Consider the following 23,542-nt stretch of genomic DNA (forward strand, 5'->3'; position numbering starts at 1 on the left):
GAAGTAGACACAAAATGCTGAACTAAACTCTGCAACTCAAACCTCGGCCACGAGCAAATAATAATGATATCGATCCGCTGACGTGAATTGCTCCTTGACTCAGACCCTGATTTCCATTAACAGAAACCTCCCATTGCACAAAATACTGGAGTAACTCAGTGGGACAGGCAGCCTCTCTGGAGAGAAGGAATGGGTGATGTTTCGGGTCTTGATGTTTCTCTCCAGAGATGCTGCCTGTCCCACTGAGTTACTCCAGTATTTTGTGCAATAGGAGGTTTCTGTTAATGGAAATCAGGGTCAGAGTCAAGGAGTAATTCACATCAGCGGATCGGTATCATAATTATTAGCTCGTGGCCGAGGTTTGAGTTGCAGAGTTGCACAGCATAGAAACAGGCACTTTGACCAACCATCATGGCTATCTGTAATATTCCCAATTCCTTACATTAATTCCAAATCTCGCTATGCTTTGTTCATTTAAGGAATCATGGGATTTGTCAAAGGTCATTCAGGATTTTTTTTAAAGCGAACGCAGCATTGTATAAACTGAATAAATTGTTAACGATTCTACCAAGGATTTAATCTAGAACTCTGTCAGCTCAATAGCTTCCTTTCTTGTCCTGCTGTTCGCACACAATTTACACAGTCCTAATTCTAGTTCAGTTCATCAATCTTCAATTAGGAGATATTCAAAAATTTAAAGAATTTATCATTTTCATTTAATCCTTAATGTGTTTGCGATTGGAATAAGAAAATATTACTTGTGTTTGAAAATCTTCTATCTATATTCATGATTATGTGTAAAAATATATTTAATCTGAGGCAGGCAGCGACTGTATCAGTGTGATGTGGGCTGATGCTTTACCTACAGGCGGTGTGAATGTACCGTTAAGGCAAAGATTCATCTCCGAGGAAAACTGAGTACAGGGTTGGCCCTGTGAAGGAGTCGCCAATCCAAAGATCTTAGAGCAGAGCAAGATGGGCCACTCCTGCCAAATACAATGGGCTGACGTGTAGTAGGTACAGAGGGGATCCTGGGCATTTTCCCTCCCCGTCCATTTTAGCAACCGGAGCCGACCTGACCTGACCCGACTCGCAGTGTATTCAATGTTGCGGGGCAACAGTTTGTGTGTGTGATATAGGGTTAGATTCATAATTCTGTCAGTTCATACTTCTTGTCAAGAATAAAATTTGACTCTGGTAATTGTCTTTTTTAATGTCTTTTAAATCATTTCTTATTAAATGGCTCACAAGCAGTGTTTGAGTTGATTTTGTAGTAACCGGAACTGACCCGACTCGCAGGGTAATTGACATTGCGGGGGAAGTTTTTGTGTGATTGATATAGGGTTAGATTCATAATTCTGTTAGTTCATAATTCTGTTAATTCTTGTTAAACAATAAAATGTTTATAAACACACATACATGAATGTGATATAAATGTATAGAATCATATAACACACACAATTATATTTCTTCTGATCCAATAATGAACTTTATTTCAGACTAGACAAGGGACATTAAATAAGAAACATTGTAAACCTCCCCGCAACTTCACACACAGTAGGCCTTATCCCACCCTCACCACCCCCCCCCCCCGGCACTCGCTGGCCTCCCCCCACACTACAATGTCTCCCGCCCCCCCTCCTATCCCCCTCTCCCCAGGCCTCACACACACTCCCTCTCCCCGGGCCCCACACACATCCTCTCCCCGGGCCCCACACACACCCCCTCTCCCCGGGCCCCACACACACTCCCTCTCCACGGGCCCCACATCCCCTCTCCCCGGGCCCCACACACACTCCCTCTCCCCGGGCCCCACACTCCCTCTCCCCGGGCCCCACACACACTCCCTCTCCCCGGCCCCACACACATCCCCTCTCCCCGGGCCCCACACACACCCCCTCCCCCGGGCCCCACACACCCTCTCCCCGGGCCCCACACACCCCCTCTCCCCCGGGCCCACAACCCCTCTCCCCGGGCTGCTCACCTCCCTCTCTCCCCGGCCCCACACACACCCCCTCTCCCCGGCCCACAACCCCTCTCCCCGGGCCCCCACCCCTCTCCCCGTACCAGCTCACTCCCTCTCTCCGCTGCCCCGGCCGCGCACTCCCTCTCCCCGTGCCCCCAACCCCTCCTCCCCGGTCCCCACAACCCCTCTCCCCGTACAGCTCACATCCCTCTCTCCCGCTGCCACCGGGCCGCGCACTACCCTCTCCCCGGGCCCCACACACACTCCCTCTCCCCTGGCCCCTCACCCCGGGCCTCACACACCCTCTCCCCGGGCCCCACACACATCCTCTCCCCGGGCCCCACACACACACCCTCGCCCCGGGCCCCACACACACCCCCCTCTCCCCGGCCCCACACACACCTCCCTCGCCCCGGGCCCCACACACACTCCCTCTCCCCGGGCCCCACACACACCCTCACCCCCGGCCCCACACACACTCCCTCGCCCCGGTCCCCACACACCCCCCTCGTCCCCCGGGCCCCACACTCCCTCTCCCCGTCCCCACACACACCCCCCGCCCCCACACACACCCCACTCCCCTGCCCACACACACACCCCCTCTCACCGGGCCCCACACACCACCCCCTCTCCCCGGTCCCCACCACCCCCTCTCCCCGCGCCCCACACACACACCTCTCCCCGGGCCCCACACACACCCCCTCTGCCCGGGTCCCACACCCCCTCTCCCCGGCCCCACACCCCCTCTCCCCGGCCCCCAGGCCTCCCTCTCCCTTGGCCCCACCCACACCCCTTCTCCCCGGGCCCCACACACCCCCCTCTCCCCGGGCCCCAGACTCCCTCTCCCCGGGCCCCACACTCCCTCTGGCCGGAAAAAATGTGCGCTCCTTTATAACATTTTACATAACATTTTATAGTACAACTTGATTATTAAAACAAGGAAAGCTTCAATTCGTGATTTTAAAGAAATGGATACAATGATCCCAATCATCCCATTGCAACCAATTACTCTTGACTGAACCAAAATTATTTCTGAAATATTGGTCATAAATTTGGTGCAAAAATTGCTCCAAAATAAGGCGCAGAATACACCAGAGAGTATCTGAAAGCCCAGAGCTTCCAGGGCCCTTAAGCGGGCTCTGGACCCCTGCCGCAAGGGTCTTTCAGCTTCGCGCTTGTAATATGCGCTGCGTGCACTTATTTCACATAACATTTTTGTAATCCTGCCATGCCACCCCCCTTTTTGAAAAGCTTCGTTCGGGCCTGGTGTATATTTTTGACACTGTCATAAGCCTTTCTTACATATGCTGTCACAACGCACTGTAGTCTCTAAACAACACTTCAGTAATTTTCTTTGCCCTCCATAGTGTTTTAAGCCGATAACTCGACACTAGCACTGGCAATAAATAAAAAGCGCAGCTTTCCTGCCCGTGTCTCATTGGCCATGTTCGGCTGCACATCGGTGTGAAACTGGTGTACTCTTCCATCTTCCTCTCGTTGTGGGGGTGGCGGATTGGGAGGGGCCTCACAAGTGGAATAGCCTACGGGCTCTCTTCATCTAAATGCGGCCCTGCTCGTCCTAGACTCTACCGCTAGTGGAAACATTCTCTCCACATCCACTCTATCCAAGCATTTCACTATTTGGTAAGTTTCAATGAGGTCCACCCTCAGCCTTCTAAACTCCAGCAAATACAGGCACAGTGCCTTCAAACGCTCATTATATGTTATAGGTTCACCAGGTTAATTCCCGGGGATGGCAAGACTGTCATATGTTGATAGAATGGAGAGGCTGGGCATGTACACACTGGAATTTAGGATGAGAGGGTATCTTATTGAAACATATAAGATTATTAAGGGTTGTACACGCTGGAGGCAGGAAACATGTTCCCGATGTTGGGGGAGTCCAGAACCAGGGGCCACAGTCGACGAATAAGGGGTAAGCCATTTAGAACGGAGATGAGGAAACACTTTTTCACCCAAAGAGTTGTGGGACTGTGGAATTCTCTGCCTCAGAAGGTGGTGGAGACCGGTTCCCTGGATACTTTCAAGAGAATTAGTTTGAGCTCTTAAAGATAGCGGAGTCAGGGGATATGGGGAGAAGGCAAGAACGGAGTACTGATTGGGGATGATCAGCCATGATCACATTGAAAGGCGGTGCTGGCTCAAAGGGCCGAATGGCCTATTCCTGTACGTACGGTTACTCATTCCTGGGATCGTTCTCGTAAACCTTTTCTGGACCCTCTCCAGAGCCAGCACATCCTTCATCAGATATGGGGGCCAAAACTGCTCACAATATTCCAAATGCGGCCTGACCAGCGCCTCAGCATCACATCCCTGTATTGAACCCATCACAAAGAAAGTTCATCAGCGACTCAGAAACCCGAACCGATTTGGTTGTTGAAAGAAAACTCCATTGGTCTTCTGTAAGGTGCGGATGGAAACTCTATCAAACTTCTGCAGGAGTACAGGAGCACAATGATTGATGGAGCTGGAAGCCTCGCTCGGGACTGACATTGAGCCCCACCGCGGGCCGTGGACTTTACCATCAAGAGCTCGCAGTCTCGGGGAGAGGCCGAGTCAGGAAGCTCCAACGACGCAGAGGTTCGACCAGCCCCGACCCGTGGTCCGATCGACCGGCGCGGAGGAGCTGACATACCCCCCTCATACAGTGAAAAACTTTTGTTGAGTGCTAACCAGTGAGCAGGAAGACAAAACGTGATTACAATCGAGCCATTCTTCAGACTAAACGCAAACGTCACCAATTCCTTCTCTCCACAGATGCTGCCTGACCCGCTGAGTTAATCCAGCACTCTGTGAAACGTCACCTATCCATGTTCTCCACAGATGCTGCCTGACACGCTGAGTTACTCTAGCACTCTGTGAAACGTCACCTATCCATGTTCTCCACAGATGCTGCCTGACCCGCTGAGTTAATCCAGCACTCTGTGAAACGTCACCTATCCATGTTCTCCACAGATGCTGCCTGGCCTGCTGAGTTACTACAGCACTTTGTGTCCATCTTCAGAGAAACGGTGACCCCTGGTCAGCGCGGAGTCGGTGGGCTGAAGGGGCCTTTTTCCACGCTGTATCTCCAAACTTTAAACACAACGAGTGAAAAGCCTGGATAGAGTGGATGTGGCTGTGGCTGTGGCAATCGATCCGTGACGCGACAGTGGTGGGGGGCGGGGGGGCGGGGGCAGAGCAAGGGGATGATAAGGCGAGGGGAGGTGCGGGGGACAGGGAAGGGGGGGGGGGACGAGGGGGGGAGGTGTGGGTCACAGACATAGGGTGACCAACTTTCACACTCCCAAATAAGGGACAAAAGGTCAAAATACAGGACAAATTCCCGATGGCAATGCGGGGGGGGGGGGGGGGGGTAAAAAGATAGAACGTCACCAAACCACTTCTGTCACCAACTCCTGTAGATGCTCAGTTCTGGGAAAGATATTGGCCTTCATAACAAGAGGAGTATAGGAACAAAGAGGTCATTCTGCAGTTGTACAGGTGCCCTAGTGAGAACGCACCTGGAGTATTGTGTGCAATTTTGGTCCCCTAATTTGAGGAAGGACATTCTTGCTATTGAGGGAGTGCAGCGTAGGTTTACAAGGTTAATTCCCGAGATGGCGGGACTGTCATATGCTGAGAGAATGGAGCAGCTGGGCTTGTGCACTCTGGAGTTTAGTTGGATGAGAGGGGATCTTATTGAAACATATAAGATTATTAAGAGTTTGGACACGCTAGAGGCAGGAAACATGTTCCCCATGTTGGGGGAGTCCAGAACCAGGGGCCACAGTTTAAGAATAAGGGGTAGGCCATTTGGAACGGAGACGAGGAAACACCTTTTCACACAGAGAGTTGTGAGTCTGTGGAATTCTCTGCCTCATAAGGCGGTGGAGGCCGATTCTCTGGATGCTTTGAAGAGAGACCTAGATAGGGCTCTTAAAGATAGCGGATATGGAGAAGGCAGAAACAGGGTACTGATTGGGGATGATCAGCCATGATCACATTGAATGGCGGTGCTGGTTCGAAGGGCCGAATGGCCTACTCCTGCACCTATTTTCTATTGTCAAGCTGGAAAGGGTTCAACGATGTTGCCAGGACTAGAGGGTGTGCGCTATAGGGAGAGGTTGAGAAGGCTGAGTCTCTATTCCATGGAGCGTAGGACGATGAGGGGTGATCTTACAGAGCTGTACAAAATCATGAGAGGAATAGATCGGGTAGATGCAGAGTCTTTTACCCAGAGTAGGGGAATCGAGGACCAGAGGACATAGGTTCAAGGTGAAGGGGAAAAGATTTAATAGGAATTCGACGGGTAACTTGGACACTCTGAGGGGTGATAAAATACTCCTGACCCAGGGTAAGGTGAGGTGGGGGAGGGGGTGGGGAGGGGGAGGAGGGTGGGGGTGGGTGGAGAGGGGGAGGAGGGTGGGTAGGGGGATGGTGGAGGGTGGGGAGTGGGAGGGGGATGGTGGGGGTGGCGAGGGGGTGGGTGGGGAGGGTGGTGAAGGGGGAGGGTGGGGAAGGGGATGGGGAGGGGGGAGTGGAGGGGAGGATGGGGAGGGTGGGGGTGGTTGGGGAGGGTGGGGAGGCAGAGGGGGAGCATGTCATGTGGGTTGTAAAGCCACCACCACTACCACGTGCACTCTCTCACCTTGAGCTTCCCCTCCAGGGTGTGTGAGTGCTTGAAGCCGGAGTTCTTGTTCTCGGCTGTGATGGCACTGATGGCTCCCGTCTTCACCAGCATCTTGGCCTCCACTGTGGTCGTGGCTGTGTCGGTCAGCGACTGGTCGTACAGCGCTGGGTGGTGGGGGGGGGAGGGAAGAGGCTGAACACCAGTTAGCGTGGGGTGGGGAGAGGGGCCGCTGCGGGCGGGAGGGAGGAAGTTGGGGGAGACACACAAAAATATTTTAAACGACTCGAAGGGCCGAATGGCCAATCCTGCACCTATTGTCAAGCTGGAAAGGGTTCAAAGATGTTGCCAGGACTAGAGGTCGTGAGCTTTAGGGAGAGGTTGAGTAGGCTGGGTCTCTTATTCCATGGAGCGTAGGAGAATGAGGGGTGATCTTATAGAGGTGTACTAAATCATGAGAGGAATAGATCGGGTAGGTGCAGTGTCTCGTGCCCAGAGTAGGGAATCGAGGACCAGAGGCCATAAGTTCAAAGTGAAGGGGAAAAGATTTAATAGGAATCCGAGGGGTAACTTTTTCACACAGAGGGTGGTGGGTGTATGGAACAAGCTGCCAGAGGAGGTAGTTGCGGCTGGGACTATCCCAAGTTTAAGAAACAGTTGGACAGGTACATGGATAGGACAGGTTTGGAGGGATATGGACCAAGCGCGGGCAAGTGGGACTAGTGTAGCTGGGACATTGTTGGCCATTATGGGCGAGTTGGGCCGAAGGGCCTGTTTTCAAACTGTATCACTCTATGACAGGCAGCATCTGTAGAGAACATGGATAGATGACGTTCCAGAGTGCTGGAGTAACTCAGCGGGTCAGGCAGCATAGAAACATAGAAAATAGGTGCAGGAGTAGGCCATTCGGCCCTTCGAGCAATATAATCATGGCTGATCATTACTAACTCAGTATCCTGTACCTGCCTTCTCTCCATACCCCCTGATCCCTTTAGCCACAAGGGCCACATCTAACTCCCTCTTAAATATAGCCAATGAACTGGCCTCAACTACCTTCTGTGACAGAGAATTCCACAGATACACCACTCTCTGTGTGAAAAATGTTTTCCTCATCTCGTCCTAAAAGATTTCCCCCTTATCCTTAAACTGTGACCCCTTGTTCTGGACTTCCCCAACATCGGGAATCTCTGGTGAACATGGATAGGTGATGTTTCACAGAGTGCTGGAGTAACTCAGCAGCATCTCTGGTGAGAAGGAATAGGCGACTTTTCGAGTCAAGACCCTTCTTCAGACTCATGTCAGCGGAGGGGGGGGGGGGGGGGGTCAACGAAAGAATGTAATCGGAGACAGTAAGACTAGTGGGAGAACTGGAAATGGGAAGAATATGGAGAGAGAGGGAAAGCAAGGGCTATCTGAAGTTAGAGAAGTCAATGTTCATACCGCTGGGGTGTAAACGACCCAAGCAAAATATGAGGCGCTGTTCCTCCAATTTGCACTGGGCCTCACTCTGACAATGGAGGAGGCCCAGGACAGAAATTCAGGATTGGGAATGGTAGGGGGAGTTGAAGTGCTGAGCTACCGGGAGATCAGGTGGGTTAAGACGGACTGAGCGGAGGTGTTGGGCGAAGCGTTCGCCGAGCCTGCGCTTGGTAGATGGACTGAGCGGAGGAGTTGAGCGTAATTCAGCGAGGAGGAGGTCACTGCGAGGCCACCAACAGCGTTTGATGCCTCCCTGGCTGCTCTGAGCTCCTGAACTCTGCTTCTTGAAGGCCAGCAGCGCTTTCTTCTGCAAACAGAACATTCCTGGTTAGGTACCGGGAGCCACAATGACCCTCTCTCACCCCCGCCCCCCCCCCCTATCTCACAACTCACCCCTTCTCTCACCCCCCATCTCTCTCACCCCCCCCCCCCTCACACCCTCCTCTCTCACACCCTCTATTGCACCTTTTATTATTGCACCTTAATAACACCTCAAAATGTTACTACACTCTGGCACACTGTGAATATTTATATAATGTATATGTCCATTGTCTATCTTTATTGGTATATTGTCTGTCTGTGTTATAAATATTACTTGCACATTTGGAGTATGGGGAAACGCAATTTCAATCCTCTGTGTAACTACTTGTTGCATTATTTGAATTGACAATAAAGTTTACTTTGAACTTTGAACCCCCCCGTCTCACCTCCCCCTCAAGTGTCAGATATTCACCCCAGACTTCCACCCTCACCCCCAACCCCCTCCCCCCCCCCAACTCCTTCCCCCTCGTCATCCCCATCACCTCCCTCCCTTCCATCCGCCTGCCTCTCCCTTTCCTCCATCGCCTCTCCCTCCATCCACCTCCCCCACCCTCTCCCACTATCCTCCCTCCCCTCCATCACCCCCCCCTCACTTCTTCCATCACTGGCCTCTCCTCCCCCTTCATCCACCAAATATCTCTCTTCCCAACCCCCCCATCTATCTCCTCGCCCCCATCACATCACAACACCCCCACCCTCCTCTCTCCCCTCCCCCACTGTCACCCCCTCACCTGTTTTCTCAGCGTGCTGTACTTTCTCCTCTCTCTCTCTGTGCCCACCCACCCTCCCCCTCTCTCCGCCCTCTCCCCTGCCTCTCTCCGCCACCCCACCTTTTTCCTCAGCTTGCTCTACTCTCTCTCTCCCCCAAAGTCAATTGTATTTGTCACATGCACATTAATGCAGTGAAATGAACCCCCCCCCCCCCCCACCCCCTCTGTCTCCCTCCCCCATCTCCCCTCCTCTCCCCCAAATTATGTACTATAAAAATAAAATTGACTTGACTTCCCCTGTATTTTCTCTCCCCCTCACCTCCACCCTCCTCCCCTGTCTCCTCCATCTTTGTTAGGGGCATTAATGTCCCGGTTCCCCAGGGGGGGGGGGGGCGGCCATCTTTGTTAGGGGCATTAATGTCCCGGTTCCCCAGGGGGGGAGAACAATGAAATCTTGACTTGCAGCAGCAACAGAATAGGGAGGTTTCACGGCAGTGGGGTCACGACCCATGACGCGTACTGTTGCTACGCTACTCCAGTGCTCTGCTCCAAAGATCCTATAGCGGAGCAAGATAGGCCACTCCTCCGAAATCCAATGGACTGACGTGTAGTACGTGACGGATCGTCACGGCCGCCATTTGTTAATGCAACACGCGACTGTGTGTAATCCACCCGCTGTGATCCAAATCAAAGATTATGGAGCTCCTCTATAATCATTGATCCAAAGCAAAGATCCTCGAGTATCTTGTAGCGGGAACAGCCCCCTCCTTTGCGTAGTTTCCCTTGCATTGTATTGTGCAGTTTCCCTTGTATTGCTTTAACACACACTGCACAAAATTAAATTTAACGTATCTATATTTTATATATTTATATGAATGTGTGTCTGTGTGTGAGAGGCAAGTTAGAGATAATAAAGTTTATTCTCATGGATCAGAAGCAACTTTGATTTAAATAATCACTATTAATTCATTTGTCTTGTAAGATGATATACATAAACCATAAAGGCAATTATATATATAATTATATAGTAATAATAAATATATGCATATATATATATTTATACACATACATATATACACACATACGTATACACATACATATGCACACATACATATGGATACATTTATATGCATACATACACACATATATAAACATATATACATACATATATACACATATACATGCATTATACACATACATGCATATATACACATACATATATATTTATACATATGATCATTTTCCAACGATCAATAGATTTACGATCAGTTCCTGTAGATTGGAGGATAGCTAATGCTATCCCACTTTTCAAGAAAGGAGCGTGAGAGAAAACGGGGAATTACAGACCAGTTAGCCCGACTTTGGTGGTGTGAAAGATGCTGGAATCAATTATTAAAGATGTAATAATGGGGCATTTGGATAGCAGTAAAAGAATTAGTCCAAGTCAACATGGATTTATGAAAGGGAAATCATGTTTGACTAATCTTCTGGATTTTTTTGCCGCAAGGCTTGGTGTTGGGGCCGCAACTGTTTACCATATATATTAATGATTTGGAAAAGGGAATTAGGAGCAAAACTAATGCATACATACCTACATATTTAAATTCATCTGATAAGTTGGACAAATAACATGGGCACCTTCTTGCTTTTTTTGAGACATGGATTTTTAAAATGTGAATGTCTCATAGCAACACATTTGTGGGTCTGCAGTATTTTGTACCAACCCCCACAATTTCAAATAATTCTAAATTGAATTCTTAAACAAGGAAAACAATTTTTATTTACATCATTTTGTGTGGCTGTCAAGTTGGCTGTGTTGACTGTAATTATGAGACTGCCGGGCAGTATCACTGTGAATGGCGGTGGCTGTGTTTTAATGTAAGTGTGAAAAGGAGAGTAAATTTAAAGAGACAATGTGAGAGCCATCAGGGTTTCATCCAAGAACCAATTTAAAGGCAAGGTTCCATCAATTACAGTATTTTAATTGAAAATCTTACTCTTAATATTCTTCCTAATTAGGCTTTTTGTGTTCCCTCTTGAACTTTGTGTCTCCCAGACCCTCTGGGGAGGTTCTGGAGATACAATAATCCAATCTTGAGGCAAATAACCATCTTTAAAACTGGCATTGCCTCTGCCTTTAATTCTACATTCTCCGAGGATGCTGGATGCCGCGACAATCTCTTGCAACAAGTACAGAAAGGCAGTCAACTGCAAAAAGATCAGAGGAAAGAGTATGGAAGGGAAAGGCTTTTCAGAATCATAATCAGATTTTATTTGCCAAGTATGTTTTGTAACATACGAGGAATTTCATTGGCCAGGTCAGTCATACAATTAAAAGAAACAGCACTCAAAAACACATTTTAATACGGACATTCACCACAGTGACTCCTACACATTCCTCACTGTGATGGAAGGCGAAATAAAGTTCAAGTCCCTTCCTTTTGTTCTTCCTCGGTCGGGGGCCTCAAGCCCCCCGTTCAAACTCCGTTCAATGGTGAACTCCTCTTGGTCTCCAGGCCTATAGTGCTGCACAAATCACTGCACCACATGCATCTATTTATTCCCTTTTCCCATGGTTCATGCAGCTGGATATTAACTTGCCGACATGGAAAGAGATGCAGTGAGCATTCAATAGTTCAGACTTCTGGGTGAATTAAGGGGCTGCTTGATGGGCTGAGGGTAATCGAGATTGGCTGATTGTCATTCTTTTGGAAGAACTGATGGAAGTTCTTATGGAAAAGCTGATGAATTGACTACGGGATGAGCTGGTGGGCTCTAGGATTGCTGCATGAGTGTTCTAGAAACATAGAAAATAGGTGCAGGAGGAGGCCATTTGGCCCTTCGAGACAGCACCACCATTCATTGTGATCATGGCTGATCAGCCCCAATCGATAACCCGTGCCTGCCTTCTCCCCATATCCCTTGATTCCACTAGCCCCTAGAGATCTATCTAACTCTCTCTTAAATCCACCCAGTGATTTGGCCTCCACTGCCCTCTGTGGCAGGGAATTCCACAAATTCACAACTCTCTGGGTGAAAACGTTTTTTCTCACCTCAGTCTTAAATGGCCCCCCCGTTGTTCTAAGACTGTGGCCCCTGGTTCTGGACTCGCCCAACATTGGGAACATTTTCCTGTATCTAGCTTGTTCACTCATTTTATTCATTTATATGTTTCTATAACATCCCCTTGCATCTAACAAGAGTGTTTTATTGTCATGTAGAACAATTTCCTGCATCTAGCTTGTCCCAGGTAGAACAATTAAATTCTTACTTTCAGCAGCACAACAGAATCTGTAAACATAGTACACTGTAAACAATATGATAAGACCCCCTCATCCTTCTAAACTCCAGTTAATACAAGCTAAGTCTTTTAAATCTTTCCTCATATGACAGTTCTGTTAGGTTATTTGATGGTTAGGACAGGTTTAGAGGGGTATGGGCCAAATGCAGGCATGTGGGACCAGTGTAAATGGGACATGTTGGCCAGCGTGGGCAAGTTGAGCTGAAGGGCCTGCTTCTACGCTGTGAGACTCTCTGACTAGGTGATCTGTTGAGGCTGGTGGCATGCCATGAGGAACAGTGGGCATGGACCTTTGTAAACCACCACCTGGTTGAGTCTCCTTGAGTCACCATCGGCATTGATAACATCAGTCAGGGGTTGATGATCTGCAAAAAACAAGTTGGTCTCATTCTTGTTCTCTCATGCGATACAGGCAGCAGCTCTGAACTTCCTGTGTTTGCCCTCTTGGCTGTCTTGTCAAATTACGCTGGAGATTGGAGTCACCCCTGAAACAAACAGTGCCTTGTGATCCACAGGGGAAAAAATAAAATCTAAATGTAGAACAATGGATTGTTTAAATCAAAGAAAATGATACAAAGAGGCCATTAGAGCAATACCGATCTAGGAAACTGAGAGCAGATTTTACAATGCATTTAAACCTCTCCCATTTTTATGAGATGCATTCCTGGAATATGTAGGAAGTTTATTGTAACCTAGTGCCCTAGTGAATTAAGGGCGTCATGGTGGTGCAGCGGTAAAGTTGCTGCCTTACAGTGGGTGCTGTCTGTACAGAGTTCGTACATTCTCCCCGTCACTGAATGGGTGTTCTCCGAGATCTTCGGTTTCCTCCCACACTCCAAAGACATACAGGTTTGTAGGCTTGGTATAAGTGTAAATTGTCCCTAGTGTGTGTAGGATGGTGTTAGTGTGTGGGGATCGCTGGTCAAAGGTGGGCCAAAGGGCCTGTTTCTGTGCTGTAACTCTGTAAGAAATAGAAGCAAGGATAAGCCATCTAAGTTCACACCACCATCAGTAAGATTATTGTTGATCCTGCAACTCAACACCTTATTCCCACATTCTCTCCTTTATCCTTCATCCTTTTTGTATTTGAAAAAAAATATCTCTCCTTTCAAGGACTCGACTTCCACCATCTCACGCGATCAAGAATTCCAAGATTCCCAGCCCTTGAGTGAAGAAACTGCTCCTTGTCTCATTACTAAATATCATGACCCATATTCTGAGACTTTGGCCCTCGTTCTAGATCACTAGACCAGCCGCAATCTCCACCCACGAGTCCAATCTAAACAGAGATAGACACAAAATGCTGGATTAACTCAGTGGGTCAGGCAGCATCTCTGGAGAAAAGGAATAGGTGACGTTGCAGGTCGGAAGCCTTCTTCAGACTGCGTTCTGACACTTCTTCTTCTTGCGTATGGCGTGCACAGCCTAAAGTTGTAGGACAACTTGTTCTATTTGATCTTATTTGACTGTGCACACCGGGTTGATTGCATTTGTCGAAACAGGGCGGACCACGTGAAGGTTGCAATCTGACACCAAAGAGCAAAATGTCCAACGTAGATACAATAATAAATATATCGCCATTTGCATTAGTTTTGTGCAGTTAACAAATCACAATTTCACACAATGTACATAAGACGGCAGTTATTTGACAAATACTCTGCAGTTCGGTGTAGGAGATCTTGTCGACGAGTATTCTGGACCCACTGTTGACATCTGAAATTACAGGAGATATCATTTATGATTAACTAATAAGAAAAAAGATGATCATAACTACATGCCTGAACAATGGATGATATATCACTTAAATTCAATTGTTTTCAGTTGTGTGGAGAGACCTGTATGTTGAAGATGCTTTTTGCCTCTAATAAGTCAATTTACCTTAAATGTAGAAGAGCTTATTAAAATCTTCTTACAAAGACCATTAAGTATTTTCTTTCTATCCTCTTTTGGACCCAAGGCATAGCAGAGCTGCCAACTCTCACGAAGAGGTAAGGGAGGGAGAGAGGGAAGGGAGGGATAGGGAAGGGAGGGAGATCGAGAGAAGAGAGGGAGAGAGAGAGAGATCGAGAGAAGAGAGGGAGAGAGAGATCGAGAGAAGAGAGAGGAGAGAGAGATCAAGAGATGAGAGGGGAGCGAGAGATCGAGAGAAGAGAGGGGAGAGAGAGATCGAAAGAGAGGGGAGAGAGAGATCGAGAGAAGAGAGGGAGAAGGGGGGAGAGGGAGAGGGGGGAGAGGGAGAAGGGGGAAAGGGAGAAGGGGGGACAGGGAAAAGGGGGGACAGGGAGAAGGGGGAGAGGGAGTGGAACGATAGCACATTATTAGGCGCAGCCGTCCCATTCCGACCAAAGATTATAGAGCAGAGCTCCTCTAGTATCTTTGATTGTGGCCGCCGCCGCCGAACCCCCTGGCCCACCATTGCACCCAATTCGAGGGATATAACGGGAAACAGCCGCCGCGTTCTCGGACTCGAATCTGAGCTCGAAAAATCCCGTGGTCACTGGGCCCAATGTGTCCCGCGGGCCATATTTTAGAGACCTATCCCCTACAAGAACAAAACCAAAAACGTACAGAAGTGTTAAAATTGTCTTTATTATAGTGGTAAGTAAAGATCTATTAAAAATAAGTCTAATAACTTTCTAATGTACCGACAACCCTAGTTTCCCAATGGCCGTTGATGGGAGAACAGAAAATAACGTTTTGACGACAGAATATCGACTGAAAATAATAATAATATTTTCTTACCTTTCTTTTTTATTGGGGAACCTAAAGATTGACAGGTCGGGTCGTTTAGATTTACGATTAGAACAATTGATAGCAGAGCAGTGAGGTGAAGATTTAGATAAGGACGCCATCACAGTGGGGGGGGAGGGGGGGGAAGCCCAATAAAATGCCTCAAAAAATGGCGTCCACAATCACACACGTCATACTACGCGTTTTTCGAGTAGTGGTCTATCTTGCTCCTCTATGATCTTTGGTGTTCGCTTGTTCTATGTTTAAGGACTTCCTCTTTGGCACCAGGTTCACCGTTGAGACGGATCACCAGCCACTGGTGACGATACTTAACAAGCCTATACACAGCGCTCCAGCCAGGCTACAGCGGATGATGCTGCAGCTACAGCGGTTTGACTTTAAAATCGTGTATAAGAGGGGCACCGAGATGCATGTGGCTGACGCGCTGTCCCGGGCCCCCCGGACCTCCTGCGTCCAGCACCCCTTCGAGCAGGCAGACCTACAGGTACTGAACGTGAACTTCGTCCCTTCCAAGCAGCTCCAGTGCCTGGTTGAGCATACCGCTAACGACCCTGACCTGCAACAGCTCGCTGCTGTCATCAAGCGTGAATGGCCTATCAAACGGACTTCGTTACCTGCTGGCGTTCACCCTTTTTTTTTGGTTCGCGATGAGCTGGTGCTCATCGACGGTATTATCATCAAAGGCCACAAGGTGGTCGTCCCTGCCTCGATGTACGGCTTGTACTTCAAATCTGCCCACATGGGGCATCCCGGGGCAGATGCCACCATCTCGCATGCCCAGTAACAATACTATTAGCCGGGCATGGCAAAGTACATCAGGGCCAGGGTGGCCTCCTGTCCGGATTTCAACTCTCTTACCCCGCATCAGCAGCGACAGCCGCTTCTACAACAGCCTGCCCCTGACATGCCCTGGTCATCGCTGGCTGCCGATATATTCGAGTGGCGTAGAAAGCTGTACCTTGTGTTGGTCGACTCCTACTCGAATTGGTTCGAGGTGGACCTTCTCCCTGCCATCACCTCGGAGATGGTCATCAGTAAGCTCCGACGTCATTTCGCCACGTTTGGTTCCCCGGTTCGGTTGCAGACCGACAACGGCCGCCAGTTCACTAATGCCGAATTTAAAGCTTTCGCTGCGAAGTGGAACTTCAATCATTACACCAGCAGCCCGGAGTACCCGCAGAGCAATGGACTGGCTGAACGTGCTGTGCGCAGCGCAAAGCACTTGCTTGAACAATCCCATCTCTCCAATGGTGACTTCTACCAGGGTCTGTTGAACCTTCGGAATATCTCCAGGGACAGTGCAATGTGATCCCCTGCCCAACGCATCATGTCCCGCGTTATTCGCCCTCCGATGCCGATCCCTGATGCCCAAAGTCCTACAGCCTGCTGCTGTCCAGCAACGGATTGCTCAGAAGCACGAAATCCAGCGCCGCTCACACGACAAGTCCTGCCGCCCTCTATCCCCACTGCTGCCTGGCCAGGTCGTCCGCTTGCAGACGTCTACCGGCTTCTCCCGACCTGCTACCGTTGTTGGGGTTGACGGTTCGCCACGGTCCTACTTGGTGGACTTTGAGAGGACTATCTACCGACGCAGCCGCCAGCACCTGTTGGCGGTCAACGAGCCTAAACCACCTCCTGCGGTTCCCTATACCCCTCCATCGCGTGTCGAGCCCTCCTCCACTAACTTGCCCTCTGCCCGCTGCATGCCCCGGTCGGTCCGCTTGCCTCGGTCTCCTCCCTCTGCTCTTCCAGGGTTCGCCTATCCGGTCCGGTCGTCCCCTGTCAGGTCTTCTCTCACTCCGACTTCTGCTCATTCTACCCCTTCTGTTTCACCTGGTTCACCTGTGCCTCTCGGCTCTCCTTTCAAGCCGGGGTCTCCACCCGCCTTCTCTCTACCTCCTGTTCCTGTTCCTCAGCCTCTTCTTTCGGGTGGGGAGGGTGAGGGTGCTGTGCGCACTCGCTCGGGTCGGATTGTTAAACCTCCGGCTCGCTACGGAGACTTCGTTTAGCTTTGCAGGTATTGTATAACCAACCTGCCATTGCCGTAACTGTGTTTAATTTGTAAGGGAAAGGATGTAGATAGTTTATGCATGCAACCTATAATGTAGCTACCTCATCAACATTAACCACGCCCCATCATATCAGTATAACTGTGATATCCTCCCCTTGTTTCCTCCCTCTTGGTCCCGGTATGCCTGAAGGCTGGATGCAGTCAGTGCTAGGACGTGTGTGCCATGTGCTTTAATAAACGCTTAGTAAAGGTTACAGTGTGTCAGACTAAGTCCCTTTACAGTCACGGACCTGTAGGGCCGAGATGGCCTGTTTCCGTGCTGTAATTGTTATATGGTTATATGGTTATATGGTATCAGTTGCTGTTGTATGACAGGCAAATGCGGCATTCGGATATTGCGCAGTTGTATCTTCTAACGATGAATGATCACTTAATTTCCAACCAGAAGTTTAAAAAAATGATTGCCATGGATAAACATTTCCCCGTGAACAGGAGCTATTTTGCTGAATGTTGGTGTTGTGACATTGTAAGGGTTGCACTGCGCTGAGTAACAGAAAGACAAACAGAACAGGAACATGTCTTCAGTCCGCTATGTCTACGCCGAACAAGATGCCAAGATACATTAATCTCATCACCCTGCATGTGTTCCATATCCCTTCATTCTCTGTATATCCATGTGCCTATCTAAAAGGCTCTTAAACACCACTATCGTACCCAAACTAAAATGTATACTTGCTTGTCTCCACGTTTAGTAAAAACAAAGAACTGCGTATGCTGGTTTCTGCCAAAGATAGACACAAATGCTGGAGTAGCTCAGCGGGGCCAGCAGCATCTCTGAAGAAAAAGGAGGGGTGACTTTTTGGGTCAGAACCCACCTTCAGAATGAACGTAGATGTGAGGGGAGGGGGGAGGGAAACAGCTGGAGGTGAGAAAAGACCAGGGTCATTCAAAGACGGTCACAAAGGACCTCAGGCAGGGTGGTGCCCAGGAAGGCCCATCTTGGCTCGGGAAGGTGTGATCTCAGGAGGGATACAATGTGGTGAACTTATTGAACTGGTTAGACCACTCGGGAAGAGAGAGGGGAGGGGAGTGAAGGTAGAAGTGACTTAAAATGTGAGAATTCAACGTTCATGTCGCTGAGTTGTAAGCTGCCCAAGCGAAATATCAGCAATATCGCCACTTTTATGTTGTTACACCAAATTATGTTCCGTTATACTCTTCTCAGCGGAATACAAACAGAAACTAAATCAGACGTAGACACAAAATGCTGGAGTAACTCAGCGGGACAGGCAGCATCTATGGAGAGAAGGAATGGCTCTTAGTGGGAAAAGCTTATCCACGTCAACTCTGTCTATCCCTCTCATCATTTTAAATACATTTATCAAGTCCCCCCTTAACCTTCTGCGCTCCAAAGAATAAAGCCCTAACTTGTTCAACCTTTCTCTGTAACCCAGGCAATATTCTAGTAAATCTCCTCTGTACTCTCTCTATTTTGTTGACATCCTTCCTATAATTAGGCGACCAAAATTGTACACCATACTCCAGAATTGGCCTCACCAATGCCTTGTACAATTTTAACATTACATCCCAACTTCTATACTCAATGCTCTGATTCATAAAGGCTAGCACACCAAAAGCTTTCTTTATCACCCTATCTACATGAGATTCCACTTACAGGGAACTGTGCACAGTTATTCCCAGATCCCTCTGTTCAACTGCATTCTTTAATTCCCTACCATTTACCATGTACGTCCTATTTTGATTTGTCCTGCCAAGATGCACTGTTTCGCAAATCATATGCCCGCAACTATTGGCGTTGCAGCGCGCTCTAGATGAGAGTGTAAACTGGCTCATCAGCGCAACTCAACATTGCTGCAGAATCAGTTGCTGCCCAACATTTATTACCCAACAGAAATAACCAAACCTGGCTATCTATTGCCACTGCCGAGTTGCCCACACAGTGAATTGGTGGTGAACCCTGCAATACATACTGACGTTAATACCTCGTGTGGAGAAACGTGCATATATTGGACCATTAGTCATTGAGTCACACAGCAGGGAAATAGGTCGAGAAACAGTCTGTGTGTATGCTGTCCAATTATTAAATCCCATCTACCAGCACTTAGTCTGCAGAATATTATGCCCTGCCACTATCTTTTTTAAGGAAGGCGAAACTTACCTTCGACTCGGGGCAGAGACAGAATTCGCGACGGATCCGTCGCATCAAGTGGCTCTCAAAAGTGAACAATGATCAGATCATCCATTCTGTCCACTTCGTCAGAACAGATGAATGTATTGACTCAGACATCGAGACTTCTGCGAGGCCGATGCAGGATAGATATTGAGTGAATTACAGCCCGTATGTGGATGATCACATTAGGATCATCGTTCAGAATAAGAATTCACCTCGGAGTGACTGAAGTCAGAAGTAGACTATTCTCGCAGATATATCTGAATCTACAGTATTATCTACCCCAGAAACAAGCATGACCATTAATGAAATGTAAACAGGGTTGGGGTGAAGGTATTTGTGGCAAATAGGGAAATCAACATTGTTGAGACCTGAGTGGAAATGAATATGGAATCAAAAACAGTTTGCAATTATGATATTGAATTGTCAAACAGACTTGATCTTGGCATTGTGCGTGTGACCGTGTGTACCTGTGTCTGCTGGGAGAAGAATGGTTGTTATCTCCAAACCACGGGACCACGGAATCTGTTGTCCCTCTGTCACTGCTTCCATGGCTCCTATTCCCACGGACCTCAGTCAGTGAGGATAGGGGACAGCATCTCCTCCATAATCACTCTCGACATCGGTGGCCTGCAAGGATGCGTTCTTGGTCTCCAACTATACTCCCTGTACACTCTCGACTGTAGGGACACATTTGGCTTTAATTACATCTACAGGTTTGTTCACAACCCTATTGTGCTGGGTCACATGGCGAATAATGACAATATGGAGTACAGGAGGTAGATAGAGAAGTAAGATACATAGTGCCAGGCCAATAATCTCTCCCTCAATGTCAACAGGACGATGAAGTTAGTTATTGACTTCAGGAAGCATGGTGCAGGGCATGCCTAATCTGCATCAATGGTGCAGAAGTGGAAATGGTTGACAGCTCCCGCTTTGTGTTAATACTATCAAAGGTCTGTCGTGGATCATTGATGCAATAATCCAGAAGGCGCACTAACCCCTTTATACCCCGATGTGACGGATAAATCTCGGCATGTCTCCAGTGACTCTTCCAAACTTCGATAGATGCAGCACGGTCAGCATAATGTACGGCATCATTGTTATAAGAAAAGCTCGGCTTGAGAACGCAAACAATTGCAGAGATTTATAGATGTAGCCAAGTCCACCACACAGACCAGACTTCACACCATTGATTCCATCTACACTTTACGCTGCCTCGGAAAATCAACCAATATCATCAAAGTGCTGTTTCACCTCGACCATATCTTGTTCTCCCTGCTCCAGTCCGCAGGAACTGCACACACGTGAAAGCGCGCACCACTAGTAGCTTCTTCCCGTCCGTTATCGGGATTATTAATGGTCCTTCCATAAACTATGGTGCTGTTGGATTCACATGTCCCCATTTAGGACATTGGACCAAGTCTCTGGAGCTGATGTGCTACATTGCTGAAACTATATTCTGTACATTGTATCTTCTCATTTGCTTTATCAGCTATACGTGAGTTTGAAATGATTGTACCTATGCATGGAATATCTGGTTGCCTGGATAACATGCAAAACATTGTTTATTTCCCACTCTATCTCGGTATATTTCACAATAATAATCTTAATCCTAAATCTGTTGCTGAAACCGAATGTGCCTCGCATGTTAATTGTTCACAACTCCGCCAAGGCAGTGGGCGGTCTCAAAGGTGAGATAAGTATTGCATCATCTGTCGCTCTAGCTGTACACTTCAGAACAGGTAAATAATAATTTCTGCATCTGCTTGAATGAATATTTTGTGTTTATACAAAAAGCTCGAATTGTACATCTGTGAATGTCCGTTTCTTAGGACAAAGATAGACCGGAATTACGCAATGCTCTTTGCGCAGATGTTGTTCATTCTTACACATTTACGGGGAAATCAGGGTTTGATGAAAATCTAGATCGAAATTTAGCATGCTATTCCGTATCTCTAATTACAGTCTACATTCAGTTTATTCATATTTGCTCTATCTATTGTACACGTTTGTTTGCATCCACATATGACATATGTGAAACGTTTGGATTGCATGCAATACAACGATCTATAACCATATAACCATATAACCATATAACAATTACAGCACGGAAACAGGCCATCTCGGCCTTACAAGTCCGTGCCGAACAACTTTTTTCCCTTAGTCCCACCTGCCTGCACTCATACCATAACCCTCCATTCCCTTCTCATCCATATGCCTATCCAATTTATTTTTAAATTATACCAACGAACCTGCCTCCACCACTTCCACTGGAAGTTCATTCCACACCGCTACCACTCTCTGAGTAAAGAAGTTCCCCCTCATATTACCCCTAAACTTCTGTCCCTTGATTCTGAAATCATGTCCTCTTGTTTGAATCTTCCCTATTCTCAAAGGGAAAAGCTGGTCCACATCAACTCTGTCTACCCCTCTCATAATTTTAAAGACCTCTATCAAGTCCCCCCTTAACCTTCTGCGCTCCAGAGATGAAAGACCTAACTTATTCAACCTTTCTCTGTAACTTAGTTGTTGAAACCCAGGCAACATTCTAGTAAATTCAAAAGTGTCAGTACATCTTTTACTTTGAAACTCATAGTATCCATAGCTACTCTACTAGTTTCCCTTTACACTGTACCCAAGTATCCAAGACAGTCATAGACCACACCAAAGCTGGCCAAACATAATGATCTGAGGCGAGTAACAACCATGACCAGTTCGGACTATGACGGAGACTGGAGACGATGAAGATTGTGGACCATGTTGATAAACAAGAGAAGGTGTTGATTGGTTTTAAACAACAGATGAACTGTTGGATAAGTGTAAAGAGAAGGTGACGAGAGGGGATAGGATGAATAAATTGCTGATAATGTTCAGGAGACTGAAGTAATTGCCGAGCTTCTGAGACAGGGAATGAAGACAGGATGTACTAAGAAGAATATTTCCTTTATAAAGGGAAGGAGAAAAAAAACGGAGAATTACAGACTAGTTAGTTTAACATCGGTTGTGGGGAAACTGCTAGAATCAGTTATTAAAGACGGGATAGCAGCACATTAGGAAAGTGGTGAAATCATTGTACAAAGTCAGCATGGATTTATGAAATGTAAATCATGTCTGACGAATCTTATAGAATTTTTCGAGGATGTAGCTAGTAGAGTGGATAAGGGAGAACTAGTGGATGTGTTATATTTGGACTTTCAGAAGGCTTTCGATAAGGTCCCACATAAGAGATTAGTATACACACTTAAAGCACACGGTATTGGGGGTTCAGTATTGATGTGGATAGAGAACTGGCTGGCAAACAGGAAGCAAAGAGTAGGACTAAACGGGTCCTTTTCAGAATGGCAGGCAGTGACTAGTGGGGTACCACATTGCTCAGTGCTTGGACCCCAGCTATTTACAATATATATTAATGATTTGGACGAGGGCATTTAATGCAACATCCCCAAGTTTGCGTTTGACACGAAGCTGGGGGCAGTGTTAGCTGTGAGGAGAATGCTAGGAGGGTGCAAGGTGACTTGGATAGGCTGGGTGAGTGGGCAAATGCATGGCAGATGCAGTATAATGTGGATACATGTGAGGTTATCCACTTTGGTGGCAAAAACAGGAAAGTAAAATATTATGTGAATGGTGGCCGATTAGGGAAAGGTGAGATGCATCGAGGCCTGGGTGTCATGGTACACCAGTCACTATGCAGGTGCAGCAGGCAGTGAAGAAAACGAATGGTATGTTAGCATTCATTGCAAAAGGATTTGAGTATAGGAGCAGGTAGGTTCTACCGCAGTTGCACAGGGTCTTGGTGAGACCACACCTGGAGTATTGCGTACAGTTTTGGTCTCCTAATCTGAGGAAATAAACTCTTGCCATAGAGGAAGCACAGATAATGTTCACCAGACTGATTCCTGGGATGTCAGGACTTTCATATGAAGAAAGACTGGATAAACTCGGCTTGAACTCGCTTGATTTTGAAGATTGAGGGGGGATCTTATAGAAACTTACAACATTCTTAAGTGGTTCGACAGGCTAGATGCAGGAAGATTGTTCCCGATGTTGGGGAAGTCCAGAACAAGGGGTCACAGTTTAAGGATAAGGGGAAAATCTTTTAGGACCGAGATGAGAAAAACATTTTTCCACACAGAGAGTGGTGAATCTCTAGAATTCTCGGCCACAGACTCGCTCTGT

General features: G+C 47.8%; 1 protein-coding gene across 1 annotated transcript in view; it reads right to left on the reverse strand.

The window, feature by feature from the left end:
• Positions 1-6,710, reverse strand: part of LOC116969512 (negative elongation factor E-like) — a 15,607-nt gene extending 8,897 nt beyond the window's left edge. The window contains exon 1 of the mRNA XM_033016376.1: positions 6,618-6,710. Within this exon, the coding sequence (XP_032872267.1) occupies positions 6,618-6,710 (93 nt within the window). The remainder of the gene's footprint in view (positions 1-6,617) is intronic.
• Between the last annotated feature and the right edge of the window lie 16,832 nt (positions 6,711-23,542).

Source organism: Amblyraja radiata, unplaced genomic scaffold (assembly GCF_010909765.2).
Source record: "Amblyraja radiata isolate CabotCenter1 unplaced genomic scaffold, sAmbRad1.1.pri S68, whole genome shotgun sequence".
Lineage (NCBI taxonomy): Eukaryota > Metazoa > Chordata > Chondrichthyes > Rajiformes > Rajidae > Amblyraja > Amblyraja radiata.